This window comes from Amblyomma maculatum, chromosome 4, assembly GCF_055883805.1.
Source record: "Amblyomma maculatum isolate TAMU_Amacu chromosome 4, ASM5588380v1, whole genome shotgun sequence".
Lineage (NCBI taxonomy): Eukaryota > Metazoa > Arthropoda > Arachnida > Ixodida > Ixodidae > Amblyomma > Amblyomma maculatum.
The window spans coordinates 86966440-86976416 of record NC_139347.1 but is presented as its reverse complement, the minus strand read 5'-3'; the positions used below and the strand labels follow the sequence as shown (position 1 = coordinate 86976416).

Genomic DNA, 9977 nt, shown 5'->3' with positions numbered 1-9977 from the left:
GACGGTGATTTCGGAGACTTTTTGGCTTTGATGTCACAAGTGTGAATCGAGTTACTGGAAGAACAAATGTGCTATTTAAATCCAATGCTCTGAGCAAGAATTGTTCCTTTTGCTGACGAAATGACTTAGCCGAGCCAGAAAAAGTTTCAGGGTCGGTCGTTGCTAAGAGGAAGAAATTACAACGTCCATGGTGCTGGTTGCGTAAATCGCTAAATTCAGCAGAAGCTAGTATGCGTGCTGATTCCTTCCTTCGCATCAAACGCCCCTGACGCCTGCTCCTCGTATGATACAGGCTGCAGATGTATGGGTTTTCACTCACATCCTGCTGCTCGCAGATCCCAAGAGCCTCATTCGACAGAAGACAAGGACAAGGCTGCACGAAACGCGAGGTTCAGGAAGTGGACAGGGAGCGAACACGTGATCACGAAGACGATAGCGAGGTCTTGCCCTCAACCGCGAAGAGCTCATGCGTGGTCTGCTGTGGAGTCCCATAAGCAGCTGTCACTGTAACGCCGCATCTAGTTGTCCTCAGTGTCCCATTAAAGCTGCTAGCCTTCAGTCAAGCATTGTACCGTGGACGTCTCTTCCGGGATTAATCCGATATGGACGTTGTAGAGTACAGCGTGCTACAAGCACTTAGAAAAAGAAAGCGCAAAACGGTACCGGTAACAGGAGTTATGTACAACGAGAGGGACCCGTCGGTAATTAATGGCTTGGGTTTCAAGTAGTAAAAATTCAAACCTCGCTAAGCACAACCCTGCGTCTAAATAGTGCGGCCGTGACTTGCGCATCTTTTCATGACTCGGAAACCTCGGAAACCACATCTTGTGGCTGCGGGGTGTGTGGACAGACGTGCTTAGTCTCGCAGCCTCCCACGTCCAGCTCCCCGCTGGTACCGGCGGCTTCTTGAGAGCCGTCAGGAGTCGTGCCGTCGGGTGTCGAGGGAGCCTCAGGTGAGGCTTCCTGCTCGGTGTGCGCGCCGTGTTCGGGGCTGTTGCGTGAATGCAGACCAGACGAGGGCGGGGGCAGCTCGGGAACGATGAACTGCACCTGCAGCGAGACACAAGTTCAGAGAGTTGTTAATGCGCTAAATCAATCCATGCTTTTCTGGCCCCGCACGTGCCTTGTTTTTCATTTTTGTATGCACCCCTATATATTATCTTTGATCCTAACGAACGAGAAATAACGGGAATCTTTAATTGTAAGTGTATGTGTATACCGAAAGGTGGGACAGATACTGAGCCTCCATTTCCCACAAAACCAGCCTAAATCAAATTAATTTAAAAATCGGCGGAATGAAAATGTGGAGTTAAAGGCGCTATCACGTATACTCAGGGGGAAACTTGAGCTTGCTTGTGAAACATCTTGATTTGAAACGAAATGGACGCGGGCCGGCTAAGATGGTGAATGCCGGCCTTAGTTGATCGGCAGTTCTAGTCCGGGCCGCCGTAAGTGCTAGCCGCCTCGCGAGCACGCCGGGCAAGGGCCTTTTGGGCCCTGACTGTCGAGAACCTGAGGAGGAAGGCCTCTTTTCACGCATCTTTAGTGGGGGTGGGGTGGGGAAGAAAGCTTGAGCGCCTCCCTAATTTTTGTATGCTTCTTCCTCTATACATGCCTCCTTGCCCTCAATAAAATTCAGCTGAGAGTTAGTGTTTGGTTGGAGTTTACCAGTCAGATATAAGCTACAAGCGCTGGGACAACAAGCTGATGTTGAAAACTATATTGTAAGGACAACCTTTGCTTTGTTTGAACATGCTGTCACCTTCCTTGCCATGAAGCCTCTAGGAAATCATTCACAACGTTCATCTTGGGCTCTAAATGTAATGCCTTTGGTGGTGTTGCCAATAACAAGAGGAAGATCAGCAGAAGTCTGTAGAAGTAAATTGTTCAGTCTGCTGTCAAATCAGTGAGGTCTAACGCAAACGAAGCAGTTTGCCTGTGCTCATAAGCAAGCGGGGCTATCTATTGCCAATATGGTTGATTGGTAATACTGGGCACATCTTAAAGAGACTTCAGTGCCGCGCTGGCATCCCCGCATTACCCTCCAGCGCTCTTCCTTGATATGAAGGTTAGGCAACACCATGCATAATCTTGGCGCCACAAAGACACTTGATGATGCAGCATTCCCCTATGGATAGCCCCAGCCATCAAAATGTCGCCGACGTGATAATGCTATATTTCGCACCGTGTTCAGTGCCCTCGTTTTATACGCACAAGGACATCTACTAAAGCACGTTCCCTTCCGTACCTGTATACAGAACCTGCATGTGTGGACCTGTGTTTAAGTCTTCAGCACCGAGCTAACTGTTGGCAAGGCCCCTAAGGCACTGCAACGAGTTATCTACTCAGGCATCTCTTACTCGTCGTCACGGTTCTTTGCCCATCTCGGAAATGAAAAATTGGTTTTGAGGGCAGGGAACAGCTCATCCTGCGTTGTAGAGTAGAAAACCGAGTTTTCATCCGAATTCAACCAAGCTTGCTTATATTCCCAGCTTCGGAAGACATTCTAAAAAAGCTTGGTCACCGAAATAAACCATGAACGTACCTGCGCAGGATGCTTTTTCTTCTGCGAAGTGAGGCGGAAGCTCCTCCGGAGGGGCGCGCAGTTTGGGTACGCCCTCTGAGACGCGTCGTCGCCGAACAGCAGATCGCGGTGACGCAGGCTCCGCGCGCCCAACTCGCCGTCCTCGTTGTACGACCTGCCGGTGATCTTGTCGTGGACGAGCGTCACCAGGATCACCGCCAGGATGAGTGCTCCTACGATGGTTAGCATGATGCCGATGGAGGCCAGCGTCTCGGTGGCCACCAGAACTGCCCCGCTCAGCAGGGCGAGGAAGGCGAACACCAGGTTGAGGATGAGGCCACAGCAACGCCGGGTGCAGAGGTACAGGGCGAGCAGGCCCGGGATCACCACAGGACTCGAGATGAGCAGGTACTCCCACGAGGCATGTCCCGGCGGCTCGGCGACGGCGAGCGCGATGGCGAAGCATAGCCCGACGCCCAAAAGGGACAGGAAGCCGAGCACACCCAGGTAGCGGCACAGCCGGCGCCATTTTGGCCGCTGGCTCTGGAGCGGGTTCTCGCCGGCGCTCTCGCTGATGGCGATCAGGCCCGGCGCGTAGTTCTCGGCAGCCCACATTGTCACGTGCCGTCCGCTGTCATTGTCCGCCGCCCTGCGACGCGAGGTGACGTACACCAGCTTATAGGCATGCCGTCTTGCCGCAGAATACGCAAGGCGAATCAGGCACCTAGAACCTCGCCGCCTTAGTTGCCCTTCCCCTCTAGGCCTCAGGTCATCCTCATAAATAAAGGTTTTTGAATGAATGAATGAATGAATGAATGAATGAATGAATGAATGAATGAATGAATGAATGAATGAATGAATGAATGAACCTCCCGCCCGTGCGGGTCTATAAGCAAAAACGCAAGTGTAGAGAGATTGCGAGCAACCTTAAACGGCGGTCACTGAGTAATCTGGAGGCTGTTACCTCGAGCAAACTCTTGCCTTACTTGTGGAGCACCGGAGGCTTCAATCCTTCCAGAAAGCCTAAATGCAAATCGAGTTCAATGAGCATCAAAAATGTTCATGTGACAGAGGTATTACAGTCCGGTAGAGGGCCTCAAATATAATCGCAATGAGCGCCCGGTCGTTCAGACAGGCTAGGACTGCTAACAAAGAAAATAATGAACCATGATGCCAAATCATGTAGCACTTTGGTATAGGGAAGGCGCACAATTAGCACGCCAAAATTGATCAGCAAGCCGAAAGTAAGTGAAATTCGCATTTCTGCATTTCAAAATGCCACAGGTAAGATGGGTGAAGGCCTAATACCAAGTGTGGTGGAGGTAAGTACTTTATTCGGTGGAGGAAACTTGGAGTGAATGAGGTGCATTTTAATCCGAGTGGCGGGTTGAGCAGGAAATCAGTGCGGGGAGAACAAGTCTTGCAGATTAGAGGCCATGGCCATCAGGGAAACTCCAAAATAACTGCCGTCTTTTCTCTTTCACAGCCCATGCGCACACTCTCTGATTAAGGCTTTCTTCTTCCCAGTTCTACCATTACAAATGCTGCGATTCACAACCATGCCAGGCTGATTTAGTAGCAGAAATAAAGGCTTCCTCTGTGGCCCTATACAAATGTCGGCACATCTCAATCCGTGGAGCAAATTATGTTACACACTAAGTACACGCGCGCACTAACACAAGCATGCACGCGCATGCACACAAGGATTGTGCGTGGCTTTACGGAACCTGGTTTTATGTTACACAGATGTACGGCTGATTGGGCGAGTTGATGAATTAGGACGAACAGTAATAAGTGAGCGCAACGCAACGGGACAAAGAGGAGAAGGGACAACACGTCACTGATGTTCAGGGCCGTGTTGTCCCTTCTCCTCTTAGTCTCTTTGTGTTGCGCTCATTTATTACTGTTCGTTTATGTGACGGATGTTTACACAGTTATGCTGGGACATATGAACTTGAATAACCCGTATACTCGGGCCTGTATGAGAGGGATTAAGAGTGGTGCGCAAATAGAAAAAAAAAAAGACCACGATATTTTTATCTTTTGGTTTATAGTGCCCGTTTGCGCGCCGTTTTTGATGTCCTTGGTGAACGCGGTTGACAGAGTACATGAAAGAGAAATAAGAAAAATCAGATCGGGTGAGTTTTGCCAACATTTATTTTTGCCTGTGATGGCGAACACGACATTATCAGTAGACTTCAAAGAGAAGATGATGATGACTATAGAATATTTTTTTTTCTGCTCAGTCTTTTAGGGCAGCCGAGCGATGTAGTGCGATGTCAAGACTAAACGAAAGCCGTCAGACTGAGGAAGCATTGTGAGTTCTTGACTAAAGCCAAATATGTCCAGCTGTTCACAAGGGCAGAGTAATTCATTGTTGACATGACGTCTACAGAAATGTGCAAAGTTGGCGGCCGCATGGTGTCGTCATCGTCTACTACTGCTTCATTCTGTCGCCGTGTCACTTTCTGCGACGCACTTTAATCTGATCATTATCAACCTGGTTACGTCCTTTAACCCGTCCTATATCCCCGCAAATAATTTAGCGTTTGCCTAGCTCACTTTGTGGTTTTCCCTGTTGTGCTTTCCTTCTTTAATCAAGTTCATTTCTCTTTATTAATATCGGTCAGCGCATTGTCACGTGGTGATGACGAGAGCATGCCGGCTCACGTATTTGACGGCAAACCTTATTTAGTGTTAACTTGCGCCAAGGATATTTTAGGTAGCAACGAGTGCTCTTGGCTTTCGTTGAGAGAGGATGCACGTCGCTCTGTTTACAAAAATGACTAGAAACTTTCAGATATGCCGAATTTTATACACCGCGCGGTCTGTGACATCGCAGACACTGCTGCTCGCGCGGTAATGATAGTTCCGAAGCTCTGGTCGCGTCTCGTGTAGCCGACATAAAGAGCTGGAAGTGATAACCAAACAAATTAAAACACGAACATAACCAAGCTTGTCGGCAATGTCATGAACTCATTCTTGTTGCATTCCGCACTCTGCTCTCCTTTCTCTTAACGTTGAAACGTTTTACTTTTCGTGGCCCTGTCAGTCTTTCTATGCAACTTGGCTTGCATAACCTCGAAGGTCTTCGGAGCTGTTCTCAAGCCCACCTCAAGCAAATGGTTAAATTTCGTCGGCACACACTTAACAAGAGACCAGTTATAATTTATTCAGAACGCTATTCGAATCACCGGCGTCCCGCGAGAGAAGCGGGTGCCCCATCGATGTCCTGCGGGAAATGTCTCGGCGAAACACCAAACACGGCGTTTAGTTACCACAGCGGCAGTTTGTCGGGATGTGAAAACTATGCCTTCAAGATTGTTTCAGCACCGCCGCGGTGGCGCAGTGGTTACGGCGCTCGACTGCTGTACCTAAGCATGTGGGTTCGAATCCTGGCCGTGGTGGCCGCTTTTCGATGGAAGCGAAAAGCAAGACGCCCGTGTGCTGTGCGATGCCACTGCACACCCAAACAGCGAGATTACCTCGCTGTTTGGGTAATTAGGGAATTAGGAGGTATGGGCGCGTAGCTTTTCGCTTCTTCTTATTCTTCTCTCTCCTCGCTGCTCTCCATGCTGCCGATCTGCGCGTTATAAGTCGACCTCTCTACTAGGAGCAGGCTGCTCTCACTGCCATAGGTAGCAATGGCATGTTGTGTTGCGGTGTGTTTGATAGTATCTCATATGCTAGGGTGGGCATGTCGTCGTGTGGAATATGTGAAATTGTGTTTATTTCTCGTGAAAAAGATTTGCATTGCCATGTAAGATGTTCTAGGTCTGCTGTACACTGTTCCTGACAGTGGGTGCATCTGTTCTATTTGAGTGTTTCGTGTCTGCAGAGAAACCACTTTCCACGTATGTGTGGTGTGTAGACTGTGTTTGCTATTACTTTGTTTAGAAATATCTTTTGTAGTCGAATGAGCCCTTTCGTATTATCTAACACCGGCGTCAGTGTTGCTTCGGATAGCCTAAGCCTGCTGTCATGTTTTATTTTGGTGCGTACGTAGTGCACAATTGCTCTGGGAGCCCTCAGTGAAAAATTTTGGTAGGGATTTGAGTCTACCGGGTTAGGTATGGAATTGTGGTGTGGGAAATTGTACCTTTCAGCAAACCCACCCGCTTGCTCGGTGGCCATGTGTATGGCTGCGTTTACCCCGTCTGTATCAGTGTGTCCCGGTGTCTATATAATTTGCATTTCTTTTTCACCTCCCCGCATCCTCTTCAACCTCTTTCTGATGTCGTTGGCCACCACGTCTTCTGTCGTTGGTGCCGTTAGCTGTGCAATTGCTGCGTATGAATCGGTTAAAATATAATAGTCATTGCAATTACCTCCTGTGGTTGTAGCTGTCGTAATGGTATTTATGGCTTCCTATATGGCAAGCAACTGGGCGTGTAAAATTGATCCTCCAGGTAGGTGGCATGCGTGCTGTCCGTTGTGTTGGGGCGCTGGCGCACAGACCCATGCCACACTTACGTTTTCATTTTTAATTGCAGCATCAGTGTAGATGTCTATTGTGTTCAACGGGCTTGTGAGAGTCGTTCTCGGTACTAAAACGTGCCTTGCCCCCGCGTTCCGCCTACTAATAGGTCGCTGTTGCCTTAGTGCCAGTTATCGGCGCCTCCCACGGGAGTGATGTGTCTGTGCCCAAGGGCCCCGGAGCAGTGTTGATCGGCTGTCCCATGCCTTGATCTGCTTCCCTTGCGTCGTTTTATTTAGTCGGGATCGCATTAGCATTTTTGCTTTGTTGATAATGTCTCGTATGGGTGGTATGCTGGCCAGATTAACCAGCTCTTCCGTCCTCGTGTGCCTAAGGTTAACGAAAAGCTACGCAGGGCCACTCTTCGCACCATTACTGGGCTTCCGCATAGAGAAGACGCCCTTCGTCTCGTTTTTTTGCTAGCCCGAACGGCAGCCATTTGCACAGCAGATATTCGGCATCCCTCGCGGAGTTCACATATATCATTAATAGCTATAAGACGCAGAATGAACGGAGAGCTTCCCGTGAACTCGTTCCGTGATCCCTCTACGTTGGATTGACGCATACCCAGTGAATTTACTGATTTTCCCTCAGACAACATCTAGCGCCGCGGTGCGGTTGGCCCTGAAAGCATAGCTATCGCATAGCGTGACGATGAAGCTTCACGGCAAGTACATCTATAGCTCGTATGTATCCTTTTCCACTTACCTTGCCGGCTCAGTGGCTGAGTGCCAATTTCAAGGCAATCGCCTATGAGTTTACCGCGTCCACCTGCTCCAATGGACTGGTTCGATTGCTACCCCCGACGCCGATAATAATCTTTTACTTTTCTTTTTTCTTTCAGTTCCTTTTTTCTTTTTTGCGTCCTCGCCTAGATATGTTGGCAGGGGAACAAGCAGAATAGTGTTTCGGGAACTAAGCATATTGCATGCGTGTGTCGTAAAAGGACTGTGATTTTCAGTTGTTTCAACGTAGGCTACACGAAACCGCAATATAAAAGCTTACTATAAATAAGCCTTGCTGCTCGCGATTGCGGCACTGCTTCGCAGCCCTGTCTCTTAAAATCGATGCTTACTTTCGCGAGGTAGAGTTTAAAAGAAGCAATGCAGTCAGTAACTGGGTGAAGGGGAAATATGACAGCGCAACCAAGTGCATGCACGCAAGACGAGTGGTTGCAACGTAAATAAGAAGCTCGTGACGGCGTAATGACCAGCAAGTAGACGACGTGCCAGGGTTTCTTCCTATATCGTTTTGATGACTGATGACTCCGGTAGAAGGCGCGTCATCAGTTTTCGCTTTCCTGCTTGAAGTTGGAGCGTTGTGTTTGTCCATTCATTGGCCGCACATTTGTTCGCTTGCTGGCAAGCGCATTTCCTGTATGATTGCCGTTTCTAACCCCACGCTGATGTTCTTTGATTCCCGTCGCGAATTTTACCGTCTCGCCGGCGTGGCCGCAGTCATCGGTATGGACACTGCTAACAACCTCGGCGAAGTCGTCATCCGGCGTGCGGTCTGCAACGGTTGACCAGCATATGTTAGCAGCTTGACAAATGACACATCTGCCTGGAGACGTCGCGTCACCATCCGAATGAGGAAGAGAAATAAGATCCAGCAGGAATTGCCCTACGAATCTCCGCTTTTTACGCCCCAAACGGCACTTTTATTTTATAAAGCCCTTGACCCATTACTTAAACCTCGCTCTTGCACCGCCGCAAGGAAATCTGGACAACTGCCACGGCTGTCGTGTACACGGAAACGTGCGCCCCGAATCACAGCCATCAGCACCCCCCCCCCCCCCCCCTTTTACCCCCTCATCGCCACACTGCAAATGGCCGTATATAAACAAGCCCTTCGTGACGTCATAACGCAGCGGCGTACGATCGCGATCGGTTACTGCCCGTGGAAAAGCGACGAACGGAACAGATAATTGCGCGTTGCTCGTCCTTCGCGCTTTGCAAGGGTGTTGCATAACGGGGACCGGGGAACGAGGCGATGACCTGGACTGATACGTCAGTGCTATCGATCGACACGCCGCGGCGTATGCCAAGTGTCCCGGCAACCAAGGAGCTGAATGCGGCTGTCTCGAGGTTTGGTATCAGCGTGGCCACGGGATCGCAAGGACATAGAGTGTTTCGTCATCTCTTCGTGGATTACTATAGGAGTGTGAGTCTGTCGCAGAGCCTCCGTTAGAACACGCCTGTACATACTATCTTTTCACACACATTTTCCTCTTTCCAGTACGGACATCCGCAAGAATGGCGCGCTTCATAGTGGCTCTGTGACACCTGGCAGTTGCGAGCGAATGTGTTGCTCGTCTGCCATGAGCTGAAAAGGACCATCACTGCGATTAAAAGAATGGAGAGCAACCAGCACTTTTACTACGGCTGCTCGTTACACTAAGCATGAAACAAAAGGTTTCGACGTCCAGAACTATCTTACCGAGGACGCAACCTTGCTCTTTCCTGTTTCTGCAGTAACCAGAGCGCAGGCACGCCCTGGTCACACGTGGGCACACGTATACTTGCTCACTATGGATCGGCGGCAGTGCTTGCTCATTTGCTGCCAGCGCCACGAGCGGCAACAGTGGCGGTGCGCATTCTGACTGCGTCTGAACCAGGGCAATTATGCCTCTTTCCCGTGCCTCGACGGAAAAGTCCCAAATGAGCCGAACGCTTGCAGCAGCCCGTGAGCGTACAGACCCGGCAACGCGCGCGGTGAATTGAGGAAACGTAGTAATCGCAGTAGTTTTGCCGCACATTTATACGTTCATGTGAAGATTTCTGGGGCTCCTTTTTACTTGGCAGACAGTAATTGTGCGATATTGTTAGATACTTTTGTTTTGGAATTTGCCGTGTTATGACAAGAGAGACTACTACAAAATGCAGGCGGCCAGCTGGCCCATAGCTGTTACGACATGAGATAATCTACGCGTACAACCAGTCGAGCACGGAAGGGAAGGGCAGAAGACACACGAGC

At 49.7% G+C, this 9977-nt stretch overlaps 1 protein-coding gene across 1 annotated transcript; it reads right to left on the bottom strand.

Moving 5' to 3' along the window:
* Nucleotides 1-283: 283 nt before the first annotated feature.
* Nucleotides 284-3151, bottom strand: LOC146191583 (uncharacterized). Its single transcript, XM_084599972.1, has 2 exons — nt 2546-3151; nt 284-1050 (listed from the first exon to the last, which is right to left on the bottom strand). Exons 1-2 carry the CDS (start codon nt 3137-3139, stop codon nt 796-798), a joined length of 849 nt encoding a protein of 282 aa, XP_084456098.1. The 5' UTR covers nt 3140-3151; the 3' UTR covers nt 284-795.
* Nucleotides 3152-9977: the final 6826 nt, after the last annotated feature.

What these genes read in the sequence shown, in the direction of transcription:
- LOC146191583 (XM_084599972.1), bottom strand. Translation starts at nt 3,139, where the DNA reads ATGTGGGCTGCCGAGAACTACGCGCCGGGCCTGATCGCCATCAGCGAG. An exon ending in AGAAAAAGCATCCTGCGCAG is followed by an intron (nt 1,051 to 2,545) that starts GTACGTTCATGG and finishes GTCTCGCTGCAG; the next exon opens with GTGCAGTTCATCGTTCCCGA.